Source organism: Pteropus medius, unplaced genomic scaffold (genome assembly GCF_902729225.1).
Source record: "Pteropus medius unplaced genomic scaffold, Ma_sr-lr_union100, whole genome shotgun sequence".
NCBI classification, from domain to species: domain Eukaryota; kingdom Metazoa; phylum Chordata; class Mammalia; order Chiroptera; family Pteropodidae; genus Pteropus; species Pteropus medius.
This window is the reverse complement of record NW_024352947.1, coordinates 2,049,590-2,065,332: the sequence shown is the minus strand read 5'-3', so window position 1 is coordinate 2,065,332 and position 15,743 is coordinate 2,049,590. Positions and strand designations below refer to the sequence as shown.

General features: G+C 51.8%; 1 protein-coding gene and 1 long non-coding RNA gene across 3 annotated transcripts; one reads left to right on the top strand and one right to left on the bottom strand.

Moving 5' to 3' along the window:
- Positions 1–309: 309 nt before the first annotated feature.
- LOC120592643 (uncharacterized) lies at positions 310–6,091 on the bottom strand. Its single transcript, XR_005650179.1, has 3 exons — positions 5,813–6,091; positions 2,070–2,126; positions 310–415 (listed from the first exon to the last, which is right to left on the bottom strand). It is a non-coding gene; the product is annotated as an uncharacterized LOC120592643 (long non-coding RNA).
- Positions 6,092–6,194: 103 nt separating this feature from the next.
- On the top strand, positions 6,195–11,781 carry IRF2BP2 (interferon regulatory factor 2 binding protein 2). 2 transcript variants are annotated; one of them, XM_039850412.1, is made up of 2 exons: positions 6,195–7,864; positions 8,436–11,781. In XM_039850412.1, exons 1-2 carry the CDS (start codon positions 6,829–6,831, stop codon positions 9,149–9,151), a joined length of 1,752 nt encoding a protein of 583 aa, XP_039706346.1. In that variant the 5' UTR covers positions 6,195–6,828; the 3' UTR covers positions 9,152–11,781. The 2 variants fall into 2 exon arrangements, with proteins under 2 accessions (XP_039706346.1, XP_039706347.1); XM_039850413.1 differs by having other exon boundaries at positions 6,781–7,816.
- Positions 11,782–15,743: the final 3,962 nt, after the last annotated feature.

Below are 15,743 nucleotides of genomic sequence, written 5' to 3'. Positions count from 1 at the left end.
CTTGAACGAGGCGCAGACCGCGGCTTGGACACCCCTAGCCTGGGACCTGGGCCCGAACCTCGCAGGCAGCGTCCTCACCGACGCGATGAGCCGGCAGCTTTGTTTGGACGGCACGATGCCCAGAATAATGGGCAGGCAGTCACGCGTCGTTCCTCTGCATTGTGTTGTGACACCGTGTGTCAGGAGCATGTTGGGTTGGGTGGGTCAGTCTCGGATGCCCACTTCCCACCAAGACGCGTCATCGTGGGCGAGCCAGTAGAAACGCGGCTTGTAGCCCAGCCGCCGCTCGCCCGCTCAGAAGAACCGCTCACACAGGCCCAGAGTGTCCAAGCGACTTGTCTCGGGTCCTACGCCAGGTGTCTGAAGACGACTCAGCCATCGCCCGTGCAGACGCTACATGTATGTAAACAAGAACCTGTGAAGAAACCAGAAACAGGAGGTAGCCCACCAGGGGCCAAAGAGCGAGCTGCAGTTTGGGACACCTGAATTCTAGCCGTGGTGTCACAGCACATTTTCTTTGTCTCAAGGCCAAGCCCTTATTTTCTTGGTGCCTCGGTTTACCGAATTCATAAAGCGAACAGACGCTGATGTTCTTAGTGACTGTTAAGAATAACGAATTGCTCTGATAATGCAAATTAGATAGAATAAAAGCAGTCCGAAAAATGTTTAAAATCTAGCTGTCTCTTAAATGCCGAGAGGTAATGGCCCCCAGGAAGCTCAGTGCGTGTAGTTAGTCCCCAAGCGTGTTTCAGAACCCACTTCCTCACTCAGGAATTTGCTGGAAGGGTTGTTGCACAGGCTCTCCAACAACTCCTCCAAAGGTCATTCGAATTTGATTTTAGCTGTCTGTGACAATCTATTTCTGTCCGCCAGTGGTCTTTTGCTAGGACTCAGACCCGGGCTATCTGTCCCCATGTACTTAGTGGGAACCAATTCTCCCAATGGTTTTGCACTCCCCGTGGCAAAGAGGTGCTGCCACGTGGGCACAGGAACAGATGAGCCAATGCACCCCGCATTCACTCCGATTCATCCACCACAGTCCACGATTAGGCTTTTTAACTTTCCTTTCTGCAGAGAGCTCTGTCTCCTTTATATATAAAACTGACAAAAAAAAAAAAAGTCTGAAGAATTTTATTGTTAAACATTTAGATATCTGAATGGATATCAATGGAATACCACATACACACAAAAAAAAAATACTTTTTTTTTTTGCCAAACACATTAGACTGGGGCAAGTAGGCCACCAGAACAGATTACTGAAACCCCATGGATGAAGACCAAATTTTCCTGCTGATTGTTCTTTTAAAAATACATTTTCGTCTTGTCAAGGGAAAGTCAGTCCAGTTCCTAGCACCGAATTTCTGTTTCATAAAAAATGCTAACACTAACAATGAAGGCTTATTTGAATAGGTAATGATTGTTTTGCTTCCTATCGCCCCATGAAATTCTATGAAATATCTGACCTCCTTTTTCCTTTTCGGGGCCCCGTAGCTCATGATATTTATTTGTTTGAGTGCAAAGCGGCCAGGATTGGAGTCCTACAATAGGAATTAAATGATTTCATGCGATTTTCCTCTTTGTTTTAAAGGAAATATAGGTCATAAAGAGCTGGAGGTGCAGTTTTCCAGTTTGGTGAGTACCCAAACCACTTCCTTGCCAAACTAAATCCCAGGATTGAATCTTTTATACTAACACCAACATCCATTTTTATTTAAGGTTCATAAAGACCAGCGCATAATGGTTTGCCATTTAAAGAGTCCCAGGCTAGGCACAGGTGGTGGCCAGCGTCTCTCACCTCTACTCTATCTGTTGTAATTGTTTACTTTTCCTTGAATTGCATGTCCTATGAAACATACCTGGGTTTTCTTTTTTTCTACAAATATATAGATACGCATCTCAACATTTTTTTTGTTAACACTCGCAAATGTTAACGTTCATTTGCTAAACCTCTAAACAGTGCTTAAGAACTAAAGGAAATATTCTATTTAAATGCAAATTGCAAATAGAATGTTCTAGACCATACTGTTAGACAACAGGACTCATACCTGGATTTCGGTTTTAACACTCACCTTTAGTGTCACTGTAGGCAAATCACTTCATCTTTTAATACCTTAGGTCTTTAGTTTCTGAAAAGGGATGACAAGAAAATAGAATTTACGCTTCAAACAGTTTTTTGAACATCCATATGAAAGAGATGATACACACGAAGCTACGTGATTTTTCAACTTTTAGAATTGGAACATCTTCTCTTTTTTTGTTCCCTTATTACTGAGCGTGTATGTACGAAAGTTACGCTTTTAAGCAGGCAAGCTAACGAAAGAAAATTTAGCATTTTAACGTTTTTGAACATGATCTGTGAAGTTAGTTCACGATTTTGTCAGCATCTTCCTACTGTTATCTTTTAAAGGATTTTACTGAGTGTCTTAAATGTGTCAAACTCACATCCAGAGATTGTTCCAGAAAAGTATATTTCGTCCTGCTCTTTCCAAAAAGTCAAGAGGAGGGGCCGGCAGCAAGCGGCTGCTGAATCCCTTCCAGTTCTCCTGCAAATTTCCTTGCAGACCGAGCGAGTGCGCGACCTCGGTCTCTCCTTTGTCTGTATTTTCCACTTAGCTCTTTAAGTTCTGAATCAGTAAGAAGTTAACCTACATCAAGACCCCAAACGTTCCTCTAACGGGGACCTGTATGCATGTTTACACGTAGGCCGTGATTAACGGCTTCTGTGTATAATATGTGGGTGATTAAGAGCTCCTGGGACTTTATTTGGCCTGATGCTTAGACCCTCCACAGAGAGTTTATCTCCTCCACAGGCAAGAGTCTTTTTAATATCCGCATGCTTTCTGTGCACAGGGGGGGCAGGCTATGGGGAGAGGTCAAACAGAGGAGAAGTATTTCTGAAAAAGTATATTTGCAATTTGAAAAACGGTGGAATTGTCTCATAAAGGGCTATTACTTAGGAGATGCTCTTATACCTATCACAAGTTTCATTTATGTCCTGACTCTCCACAGTATGTGTAGCTATGTTCATGTGTTCACATGCATATTTATAACCTTTTAGAGTGGAAAAGCCCCGTAGATCGCACGTGTCCTTCCAATCTTACGGTACTTCATCCAAGCGCACGTCAGTGCAGTTTTTTCTCCTTCAAATATGCCAGGGTCAGAGTTTAAGAAGCTTTAGTGTGGTTGCAACATCAGGCTATTAATAGAAACTCCACTCTAAAGAACGAAGGCCTGTGATTTCACATGTGGATATAGGGTGGACGCGTGACCCAGCATCCCCTAGGAACACCACCTCCTGGACAGCACCCGCTGCCCACTGGTGGGAACCATTTCTTTAGACTGCCCTGCGGGCTGTCAGTACAGGGCCGCGGTGTGTTAGCGAGAGCATCTTGACTGGAATAAGCTCTGGGGACCCGGTTCAGATTGCAGATGTTTAACGCTCACGGAGGACGTCTCAGTGTGGGGAGGTCAGGTCTGTTCCTCCCACCGAGCTACAGCTCAGAGCTGCTCCCTCCCGCTTACCTTCCCATCTCCTACTCCTACTCCAGAACCCAGGCCTTCCTTTTGCTCCTAAACTGTGATTTTTATTATTTTCTTAAATCTTAGAAATTAGAGCTGGTAAGGGCTGTTGCTTCGTCTAGACTCAACAGGCGTGTTCTCCATAGACTATTTCCTTTCGTTCTTGAGTCGAATTGTGGTTAGAAGCCAGCCTCAACCCACTGCCCCACCACACTGCACTGCCTGTCGACAAGAACGTGTGGGAGCTCACTGCAGCCAAGCCCGTAACCTTGACTCCGAATGGCAAAGATTACCATAATGCTCTTCTGAGAGGGCCTGGGGCCCGAAGCAGGAGGGCTGAGTCTACGTGACTAAAACATACCGACTTCCTCTTTCATAAGTCATCACATGATGAACTACAATTACAATTCCTGCCTTGTCTCCGCGAATTGCAGACGCATTGCCTCACCCTAGAAACCCTGCCCCAGCGCGGAGGAGGCGCGGGGACTGGCCGGGATCCAGCTCCGGGCTGCGCCGGGAGGGGAGGGAGGGGGCGGGAGACGAAAACAAAGCTGTGTTTACTTAGCACACACCGATAGAGCCGCTGCAGCTACATGAAAGGCCGGGCAGCAGGAAAGGCTTTTGATAGATACAATGTAAGGAATGGCTGCCCTGGGTCTGGGGCCGGCCTTAACCCCCTTGATCCCGGATCCTTTCATGGCGAGAGAGTCCAGAACTGAAATAGCCTCGCCATGTTCCTGCGGGCATTTCATTAGGGAAGTGACAGTAACCCAGTTTCGACATTGAACTGGCAGTGCGAGATAAAAAGGAAATGCTCTCTCTTTGGAGAAGAAAGGCTCTGTTGTACAAAAATCCTTCCTTAGTACTTGTCAAGGCAGAGTTTGCTCGCGGTAGTTCTACTTTGGGCTTTCCCCTGAGGCTACCAGTGCCCGCTGGCAGGTAAATGAGTATAATTAGGCCATGGCTCTAACCCGAGTTTTCTCGTCTTGTTTCCCTCGCTGCCTAGTGGGGCCATCTCTCGGGGGTGTTGAGATGGTTCACCTCTCTGCGGCACAAAGACTGGGCCTCATCGCCTTTGGGCAGAGGCCCGGTGGGTCAAGTCACGTGCAAAATGGGTGGCGCCCGGTCTCCAGGGAGAGTAACCTAAACCTCCTAGGCCCAGCTGCTCCCAGGAAGGGACCGGGCAGGTCTGATTCCCCGGCTAGGACGGGGCGAGGCCAGCCTGCGATTGTGGGGCAGGACCCGGAGCAGATGGGGAGCCCGTAACGGCCCGCGCTCCCTCTCTGGAAATCCCCGAGACGACGTTCAGCGTCAGCCTGAAAACAACATTTTTTAAGTCTGGCATTACACTTTCTGTGCCGTTGCGAACAGGTTTTTTCATGTGCTTCGAGCGGCTCCCTCCACTGTTTTTCTAAGGGTGTTTTTCCTCTTCCTTGTGGTTAATCCTTTGAAGCAACCTGGCATTTTCAATAGCAACAACTAGAGGGAAACGTCAGCAGGATTTTTTTTTCTCTCTCCACCTACCAATCCGGTGGTAGGAAAGATAATATAATTAGTACCCTGTTCTTCCCATACTTAACCAGCTCATTCCAGTCTCAGGGGGCCGGTTTTCCAACAAAAGCAGCTACAGAGGCCGCCCTGAGAGGTGAAGTGTCAAAATCCCAACCGGCGGTGATAAGCCCGCGACTAAGTAGTGAGCCTAACGACCAGCCGGAGGTGATTTACCATCACACGCACCGGCTCCTCCTCCCGATGCAAGAGCGGAACTCGAGGGTTGGGTTCGGCTCGGCTCGGCTCGGCCCGGCCCGGCCGGGGCCGTGCGGCCAAGCCCCGGCGCGGACGCCCCCGCCGGGCCGGGCCGGGGCGCGCCAGCCGCTCAGCGCGCAGCCCGCGCCGCGCCACCCCGAGTCCACGCCGGGCGCAGGCCGCCGGGGGCGGGGCCTGCGCGGTGACGCGACGCGCTGGCCGCGGAGCCGGATCCCTGGAATGTGCGTTCGCTCAATGAGGCCGCCAGCGCCAGCGGCGCGAGTCACGTCCGCGCGGAGCGTGCGCACTCGGCGGCGGCGCTCGCGGGACCTGCAGAAGCGGCCGGGCGGTGGCGCCGCGAGGACCCCCGCTTGGCGAGGAGGGGGGACGGGGCAGACGGGTCTCGGGGTCGTGAGGCCGTTCTCTGCCCCGGACCCCCGCCCTCCGGAAGGTGCCAGGCTTGGGAAGTCGCTGTCCCGTTAGGATAACTTAAAGGGACCGGCAGCGCGTGTCCCTCCCGAGACACATGCGAGTGTAAAGCACTTACTGAACAGTCCGAGTGTAACTCCTAACACCCGTGGGCCACGCCGGATGGAGAATCCCCATCCCGCAGGCAGTACTGACAGCCCCAAGCCACACCGTGGCCTCGCTGGCAAAAACACGAGTTTTAGCACGATTTTCCCCAGACGGGCCTGGCGGGGAGGGAGGCCCGGCCTGAACGGTCGAGGCGGCCGGGCGGCTGGAGAGGAGCAGACCGCGCCGGCAGCGCCTTCCGCGCGGCGCGGAGCCGCCTCTCCCGGCAGCGCCCGCTCTCCGCGCGGGGGAGGGGCGGCGGCGCGCGCGCGCGGGGGGAGGACGCGCGGGCGCGCGCGCGCGGGGAGGGGGCCCGCGCAGGCGCCGTGCGAGCTGTCGAAGAACAAGTCTGTAGAAGTGGAGCGGCGCGGCGGCAGCAGCAGCAGCGACAGCGGCGGCGGAGCTGAGGCGGGCTGGGCGCTGACGCGCGCGCTGGAGAGCGGCGACGCCCGGAGCTGTGAGGGAGCAGCGGAGCGACCCGGGGCCCGCGCCGCGCACGGGCTCCACGCCGCCCGGCCGCCGCCGCCGCCGCCGCCCCGGCGCGGCATGCTCCGCCGCTCGGGCTGAGCCTGCCCCGGCGGCCGCCCCCCGGCCCCCGCCCCCCGGCCTCCCCGCCCCCGCCCTGCACTCCGCGCCCGCCGCCGCCGCGACCTGCTGCGCTCGCCCGCGCCCGCGCGGCCCGTCTTCGCCCCGGTCTGGAGGCCCGCCGCGGCCCCGGCCGAGCCCCCGCCGCCGCGCCCGCCGCCCGCCCGCGCCCGCGCCCGCCGGGGGGCCGTGCTGCCGCGGCTGCAGCCCCTCAGCCCGCGCCCGCCGCCCCTCGTGCCCCGGGGGCGCTGCGCGGGCGCCCAGCCCGCGCGGGCTCTGCCTTTGCCGCCGCCCCTGCGGCCGCCGCCGCCGCTGGTGGGGGAGCCGCGGGGTTGGGGGGGCCGGAGGGCGCACGCGGGGCCGGCGGCGAGCGGCGGCGCCCCCTCCTCCGCGGGCTCCGCGGACATGGCCGCGGCGGTGGCGGTGGCGGCCGCGTCGCGGCGGCAGTCGTGCTACCTGTGTGACCTGCCCCGCATGCCCTGGGCCATGATCTGGGACTTCACGGAGCCCGTGTGCCGCGGCTGCGTCAACTACGAGGGCGCCGACCGCGTCGAGTTCGTCATCGAGACGGCGCGGCAGCTCAAGCGGGCGCACGGCTGCTTCCCGGAGGGCCGCTCCCCGCCCGGCGCCGCCGCCCCGGCCGCCGCCAAGCCGCCGCCGCTCTCGGCCAAGGACCTGCTCCTGCAGCAGCAGCAGCTCGGCCACGCCGGCCCCGAGGCCGCCCCGCGCGCCCCGCAGGCGCTGGAGCGCTACCCGCTGGCCGCCGCCGAGCGGCCCCCGCGCCTCGGCCCCGACTTCGGCGGCGCCCGGCCGGCCACGGGCCTGGCGCAGCCGCCGACGCCGCAGCCGCCGCCCGTGAACGGCATCCTGGTGCCCAACGGCTTCTCCAAGCTGGAGGAGCCGCCGGAGCTGAACCGCCAGAGCCCGAACCCGCGGCGCGGCCACGCCGTGCCGCCCACGCTGGTGCCGCTCATGAACGGCTCGGCGGCGCCGCTGCCCGCCGCGCTCGGCCTCAGCGGCCGCGCCGCCGCCTCGCTGGCCGCCGTGTCCGGTGCCGCGGCCGCCGGCCTGGGCTCCGCGCCGCCGGCCGAGCTGGGCGCGCACAAGCGGCCCGCGTCCGTGTCGAGCAGCGCGGGCGCGGAGCACGAGCCGCGCGAGGCGGCGGCCAAGGAGAAGCCGCCCGCCGCGCACCGCGGCCCGGCCGACAGCCTGTCCACCGCGGCCGGCGCCGCCGAGCTGGGCGCCGAGGGCGCGGGCAAGGGCCGCGCGCCGGGAGAGCAGGACTGGGTCAACCGGCCCAAGACGGTGCGGGACACGCTGCTGGCGCTGCACCAGCACGGCCACTCGGGGCCCTTCGAGAGCAAGTTTAAGAAGGAGCCGGCCCTGACTGCAGGCAGGTTGTTGGGGTTCGAGGCCAACGGGGCCAACGGGTCTAAAGCAGGTAGGGGCGGCAGGGGAGTGAGGGCGCCCCGGGGAGAAAGGGGGGCAGAGCGCGCGGGTGGGGGTGCCCTTTCCATTCACCATTCTACCCCAGCCCAGAAACAACAAACACCCAACTTCCTGCTCTGCCCGAGGCGGAACCAGTGCTTAGCGGCAACGTGTTCATGTGCTGAAGCAGCACAACAGAGATGAGTCAGACGGCGTGAGAGGCTCTGACACAGGGCTTTCCCTTCCCGGCACATTCTGGGATGGGAGCGGGGCACCAGTCAGCCCTTAACCTGTCGGGGGACCGTGGCCCTCATCTGCACAGTTCCAGCTGCTTACGCGCGTGCGTGCGTGTAACCAGGCGGTTGTGTGTGTGTCATTTTCTGTGTGTGGTTTTGTTTTTTTGAAACCGCCGTCCGGCCCGAGAGTCCCATAGGACTGTTTTAAGGTGCACGTGCACGTGAAACTCGTGAGGGTTTATGAACAGCCTTTTAAAGAACAGAAATGTCTTGGTTTTGCGAAAGATCCTTTCCAGTGCGTGGTCATTTATTTCCTGTTTGCCCTCTTTTGTTCGTTTTGTTTTCCAGTCGCAAGAACAGCGAGGAAAAGAAAGCCTTCTCCAGAACCGGAAGGCGAAGTCGGGCCCCCCAAGATCAATGGAGAGGCACAGCCATGGCTGTCCACGTCCACGGAAGGGCTCAAGATCCCTATTACTCCTACATCCTCTTTCGTGTCCCCACCACCACCCACTGCCTCCCCTCATTCCCACCGGACCACGCCGCCCGAAGCGGCCCAGAATGGCCAGTCCCCCATGGCTGCGCTGATCTTGGTAGCAGACAGTGCAGGGGGCAGTCACGCCTCGAAAGAGGCCACCCAGGTCCACTCCACGACCAGGAGGAACAGCAGCAGCCCACCCTCTCCGTCCTCTGTGAACCAAAGAAGGCTCGGTCCCAGAGAGGTGGGGGGCCAGGGGGCAGGCAGCGCAGGAGGACTGGAGCCAGTGCACCCCACCAGCCTCCCGGACTCCTCTCTGGCAGCCAGCGCCCCTCTGTGCTGCACCCTCTGTCACGAGCGGCTGGAGGACACCCACTTCGTGCAGTGCCCGTCGGTCCCTTCGCACAAGTTCTGCTTCCCTTGCTCCAGACAAAGCATCAAACAGCAGGGAGCCAGCGGAGAGGTCTATTGTCCCAGTGGAGAAAAATGCCCTCTCGTGGGCTCCAACGTCCCCTGGGCCTTTATGCAAGGGGAGATCGCGACCATCCTTGCCGGAGACGTGAAAGTGAAGAAAGAGAGAGACTCGTGACTTTCCGGTTTCAGAAAAACCCGGTGATCGCCCTTAACTAGAACTGCTCGAATTGTGTCTATATCTCCACATATATATATCCAAGACAAGGGAAATGTAGACTCCATAAACATGGCTGTATAATTTTGATTTTTTGAATACATTGTGTTTCTATATTTTTTTGACGACAAAAGGTATGTACTTATAAAGGCATTTTCTTCTTTTGTTAACGTTATTAGCATATCTCTGTGCTTTATTACCCTGGTGACAGTTACCGGTCAATGTAGGCTGTGACTCGCGCTGCTTTTTTAGAGCACTTGGCAAATCCGAAATGCTTTTTAGCTGTATTTGTATGCACTTATTTTAAAAAGAGGGGGGAAAAAAAGAAAAAAAAAAAAGCCAAATACATTTTCTGACATTGTAAGATTGCCTTACTGTCTGTCGTTCCTTACTGCTGGCCCCTTTCTCAGGCCGGAGGCCAGCTGGTGGAGAAGGGAAGGAAGCGAGGGGAAGGGGCTCTGTCGTGAAGTGGGCATGCCACCGGGAAATACCAAGTTCACCCCAAAACATTGTCCTTAGGTTAATAGGAAGATAGATGGTGACTCTTTCTCTGTTTTGTTCTTAAAGTCGAGCTGTGGATTATTGAGGACTGACTGCCTGAGAGCTTCTGCTGCGAGAGAGTTTCAGGACCGGTTTTGGGGGGGAGGGGGATTTTTTTTAAGGCAGAGTTGACCACTGTCCGCTGCCCACGTGATCAGTTGTGAGATGCTCATGCTGCATGCTAGTCGGTTACATAATACACGGTCCGGTGCCGGGAGGCGGCGATACCGTCCGGCGGTGCGGACGGGATGGCAGTGCCGCGGGAGCGGAGCCCGGCCCCGCCGCGCCACTTCCTCTGCTCAGGCGCCCCCCCCAGGAGCTCTGTTTGTTGTCGCTGGTGTCGTTTCCTTTGAAAAGAGTTGTAAGAGAAGTTACAGGCCAGGTGAACTTGGAGATTGTGGGGATTGGTTTCGTTTCTGTTTCGTGTTTTGTTTTTTATCATTTACCTGTACCGCTTTTGCTGTCGATGCTGTCACCTACACCCTGCTTTGTCGTGAGTGCTGAATACAGTATGGTACAGTGACAGACAGAGGCGGCGCCCGGTGCCGCCAGGACTGCCCGTGGGCACATCAGCGACAGCCCAAATGGGGGTGGAGGAAACCTGTAATCTTCTTACATGTGTTTGAAATACCAAGTGAATAATACAGTTCTTCTGAAAAACAATGACAAACTAGTGAAAATCAAAGAAAAGGTTTCACATAATAGACAGGCCCCACCCCTCAAACTATTTTTAGAAGCCTTTTGTAAACTAATTTCTTTCGATCGCTATTTTGCATCAGTAAAATGATTTTTTCTTAAACCAATAAATCATCCGTTACTAGGAGTAGTTGTCTCACAGCGATCCTGGTTTCTCCTTTGTGCTGTTATGACTTAACATCCTCGGGAACACTATTTTACGTCCTTTTATGTTCAGGTGTTTGTAACTTGGACCTATAATTAGGCTGAATCATCGCTTCGAGGTCTATTACAAGTTACGTGTATCGTTCACAACCCTGCTTCTGTTTTAATTTGAAAATATAGATTGTGGCCCACTTCGGGTGATTTTTTTGGTTATGTTTTTGTCTTTTTGAAATTGTTCAAATACTTTTTAATGGTCAGGTTATTAACACTTGGAAATCGGATACTGCACCGAGTCCAGTATTTTTTCGTAGTGTTTCGAATGAGTGCACCCATCACCGACGCTGTGCAGATTCACCTTACCGGCCATCGTTATGTCACAAGCAGACCTGCATGATTAACCAGTTTGTTGTTACACTTTTTTTTTTTAATTGGAGTAGCTATGACTCAGATCGGACTGGTTTCTCTTATGTAAATGTACACATGCAGAAACAGTCTGTCTTACATGCCCATAAAGACATTTGTAAAGAATTCGACTATTATGGTCTGTTGTATAAATGCGTATCTAGGCACTTTATTATAAACTGGAATTTGACCTCGTAGATGTTACAAGTTTATCAGTCACTTGACCTAATTTGTGGTAGCTATCTGTATGTTTTGCAATCTGAATACAGATAAGCTTTCCAAAAAGATTAATACAGAACCATCCCGCTGTTTTGAGTAAGTCCATCCAGCTGTGGGAAGGGCAACCTGTGGTTTCTCTGGACCGGAGTTTCCGGGAGAGAAAACCAACAGCTTTAAAGGGCTGTGTGTTGCGCGCAGGTTACTCCTCTTAAAAAAATAAGTCGCGTGTGAGTCTGCCTGGCCCCTGGGTGGCCTTTGTGGAAGGCTCGCAGCTGGGAAATGTCGATCTGGGTTATTTTCCTGGCATTCTCTTAAGTTAAAAAGTTAACATTGGGACATGGGTTTGATCTTTTGTTGTACCTGATGACAGTGTGGAGATCCCCCACAGCTGGATAAAAATGTCAGAAAGCTACTTACTGTACACGGGCAGTATCAGATTGCAAATCCTAACATTTCAGCTGTGCTTTTAATACTCGGAATATTAGGGGGTGGGGTGTCGGAGCTTTCCCTTTCTTTGCTTTAACAATTTATAGAATTTAACAGATGTACTGTCTTTCATGTGGCCTCACATTAAAAGTTATGAGAACGTACACATGGTTTACAGCTTTTACTATATACCTTTCCTTGGCCACCGAGTATTTTAAAAGTGTGCCACCTTTTGACCTTTCCTTTTTTTTTTAAGTTGAAGGTGATAACTTTTTCTATATATGATGAAACTCCTGTCAACCGAAGTGAGTGTAATCTCAGATATCAACGTTATATTTTAAAATCACACTGTGGAAATATCACCTGCATTCTGTCATTTGTCAGATTTACAGTATCTTTTTTTTTCCTTTAACTTTTAGCATTAAATAAAAATAAAATTGGGAGCACTGAACATTTTCCGAGGCATTTTTTAATGTTTCGCAAGTAAGGTTAGAATGGCCGTTGCTCTAATCACCAAGGGCAGTGCGACTTGAAGGATGTGTGGGTTTGGGGTTGGGGTTTGGCTAGAACTGCAGAAGAACAGGAGGTAAAAGACAGGACAGAAAGGCGACCGATGGGAGGGGAAGAAAGTGCCGGGGACTGGGGAAGGGCGACTGGATGGGGCGGACTAGGATAAGGGGACAGCTGAGCAGAGCACAGCCAGAAAGCACTTGTTTATTTTTCGGCTTGCAGTCGAGCCAGCCATGCTGCAACGGTAGATAGTGACGCCATCGAAGAGACTTGTCAAGACGTGGGGCTGCTCTCTGGAAAGCTGTGGAAGAAAACAGCCCCGTTGGGCCAAATGAAATGCACCGAAGACAAAAGAGGGGTGCCGGGGCGGGGGGAAGCCTACCTCTGGGAGGACTTTGGCATGAAGTCAGACCGAAAGCCATGTGCGAGCTTTGTTGATGTCCTGAAACCTGAATTTATAAACGGATAAAGGTGGAAAGCGGGAGACACATGGACAGACTACCCTCTGCTATCGCATAGGAAGAAATTTCTAGGTGTTTGCAGCTTGTACTCATTGATCAGTGGCTTGGCAGACTTCTCTGTGAAAGGAAGTTGTGCAACTTACAAAGAGTTCGAAGACGGGGTATATATAGACTTACTCTATGTTTTAAATTAAACAGCATTTAGTGTGTATATTTTCCTTAGGGGTGGTCCAGTAACTTGGGGGACCCATCATTATATGTATTTTAATAGTGATTTTTTAGTAGCCTGTTTAAGGCAGTTTTCAAGAAACATTCTTAATAAGCTGATTATAGGTTATAATTCGCAGCACGATGTTTTAATTCATCATGAGGTTAAAAGAAATGTTAAGCTTTAAAAAGCTAAATTTTATTTTTAGTGAAATTTAAAATAGTGCGACTTGCAGAAGTCATTTTTGAAATTTCAAAAGCTCCTTCCAAAGTAAACTTTAATGACTGCATTCAGTTACCAGTAAAAAAAAAAAACAAAAAAAAAACAAACAAGCCAGACTCTTGATGTGGCAGATGTCTTTGTTTATACCCCAGAGGGGGGAAGGGGAGGAGTTAAAGGGAAAATGTGGAACTCCTTTTAATTCCTAGACTTTTAAGTTTCTGGTTACTCAAAGTCGTTTTGCATATGATTTATAGATGATTTTATTTGGTTAGCGAAGAGTAAAATGTCTCTCTTCCTGATTCCAAAGCGTGTACGTGGAACCATTCAGAAAAACATCCAGCTGCGCGTAGGCCACTAGCAGCCCTGAGTCACCCTCACTCGCTTGCCTTTTCTTCATGGGAACAGTGTGAGAAGACACGCCTTTCCTCTGTCGCCGACCAAGGTCAGAGGCATCGGTGAATGGAACACATGTACCTACTTCATCCTCTGAGCTTCTGGGGTGCGAAGGGAATGCCCTTTAACTCCTTCGGTGCCACTGGTGGGGCCTCTAGCAGCAATAGTATTGATTACAATACAGATGATCGCAGTCAAATAAAAATGACGGGTACCACTTCCCAGATCTCGGGCTATCTACATCCCTCGTTGCTGTTTCTGTTGACAGCCTGCATTTTCCTCAAAAGTCGTGAACCCTGCACAGTAATACTTTAAAAGGCATAAAAATATACAAAAAGTCCATCTGTAAATTACTTAAGAGGTCGAAAGATGGAAAATGACTGGATTTATGGATTATCCGTGGATGTCTCTGTTCCCAGATAAATCCGTGATTGGGAGTATCTACACTCTCCGTATTTACCACTAACAAACCGATCTGTACCTAATTTAAAAGTGAACTTCGTGTTAACCCAATCAGCCTGTTACCTGCTCCTTCCCCATGACAATACAACTTAACATGCTTGATTGCAAACAGCTTTCCTTTGTGAATGTGAGGTCTTTTTTTTTTCTAATTATAGAATATAAAGTCTACATCTGCACTGGTTTTTATCATTTAATAGTGTGTGCTTCTGTATGGCACTAAGCAGCATAAAACAATCCATACGAGCCACAGAAAAAAATCTTTGAGGACAAAAAATATACCGTAGGCAAATAATTACTTGGAATCATTTAGACATTGGGCGTCAAAGCTGTACTTTTTAATCTGAAAAACAGTTGAGGTTAAGTACAATCTTAATAGACCATCCCTATTACAATGGTATAAACAGTTTCCTCTATAATACAATCTTACGTAAATATTTCTTTGAAAAAAATGTAGAATAGCCTTTTAAAACTCCAAGTAGTATAGCAGGTCTTCAGGGCATGTAAAATTTATCGCAAAATCAGCCATGAAAATCCTCTAGGACATGACTTTCTCCCAGGGCAGACAAGGTCTGGAGACGGGACTCCAGCATTCCTCGTTTAAATTGCAGACATCCACGCGCTGATTGATCTCATCCTTTGAATGGCTTTAGAAGTTGGGTTGCATAATCCAAAGAGCCTCCTCCAGCCATTCAGCAGAAGCCCTTGAGGCTGAGATAAGACATCCTGTGTAGAGTAATCATGTCACATTTGAATATTTCTAAATATAGTTTATATTTGGGGGAAAAGGAGCCGTGTTATATCATCTGTAGGTCCCATCACTTAGCACTTTTACTTAGCTATTACTGTGTCATTCTGCGTGTTACCATCAGTAACATTCAGGTGCCGTCGAGGTCAGGCACAGTGCAGAGCAGTGAGTCACGTTTGGTCGTGGAGGTATTCCGGTGGCGACTTCAGCCCATGAATATTTAGGTCACAACATGTTCGTCTGCCATTTGGAAAACATCTTTCCTAGGACAGTTCAAACAGAATATTTGATCTGTAGGCATGGCTACTTATATCTCCAGGAAAAAGAAATCCAGAAACATTTCACCTGAAGTAAGGGTCTACATTTATTTCGATGCATGGGGAGACTATCGAAAGAGCCTCAAGTTACAGAGCTATATACCTTCTTTTAGCGTAAGATTTAAAAATACTAACCATACTAATGAGAGTCCTGCGGAGAAGTGTGACTGTCTGGGTCTGAATAAATCAGCATTTCTGCGCACAGGGCCTTGGCTTTGGGCCTCCTGTTCTCCACAGCCTCAGGGACTATGTGTTAACTGCCAAACGGCACAGGCTAAAAGCCTCTTACCCCCATTTTGTTATTTCTGCCTCCAAACAGCAATTCAATTAGCTCTCTGTGTGTGTGATAAAGATTTATTGTACCCCGCATACGATTGAAATCGGAATTTCACAGGAGGGTCAGAGTCATTACAGAAGCTTTGGGATCAGTCCCATAGGTCGTTGCTGTCATTATCTAACACCTACTAAGCGAGGCACGTCCTCTAGGCTTTGGCGGGGCATGTCAGCTCGCTTAAGGGTGTGCGGTGACACGAGTCGCCACCACCGAGAGCTGGTTTCCTTCCCGGAGTCTGGGAAGTGAGGGCGAACTTCTCACACAGAGCACTGAGCACCTTCCTAGAACTTACACCCTGAACCTCGGCGGGACTGACGTGGGCGCACAGTGCCAAGTCCAAGGCGGTGTCACGCACTGAGTCCATTCCGCTGGGCGTGCACACGTCACGCATGACCCGCTACCTTCCCACAAATCACAGGCGGGTTGAAAACAGCGGGGCGAGGTCAGAATGGTCACATTGCAGCTTTTTCATTT

Excerpts from the sequence above, each read along its gene's own strand:
- IRF2BP2 (XM_039850412.1), top strand. The coding sequence starts at position 6,829 with ATGGCCGCGGCGGTGGCGGTGGCGGCCGCGTCGCGGCGGCAGTCGTGC. Across the intron at positions 7,865-8,435 it reads GGCCAACGGGTCTAAAGCAG|TCGCAAGAACAGCGAGGAAA; the intron begins GTAGGGGCGGCA and ends TTTGTTTTCCAG.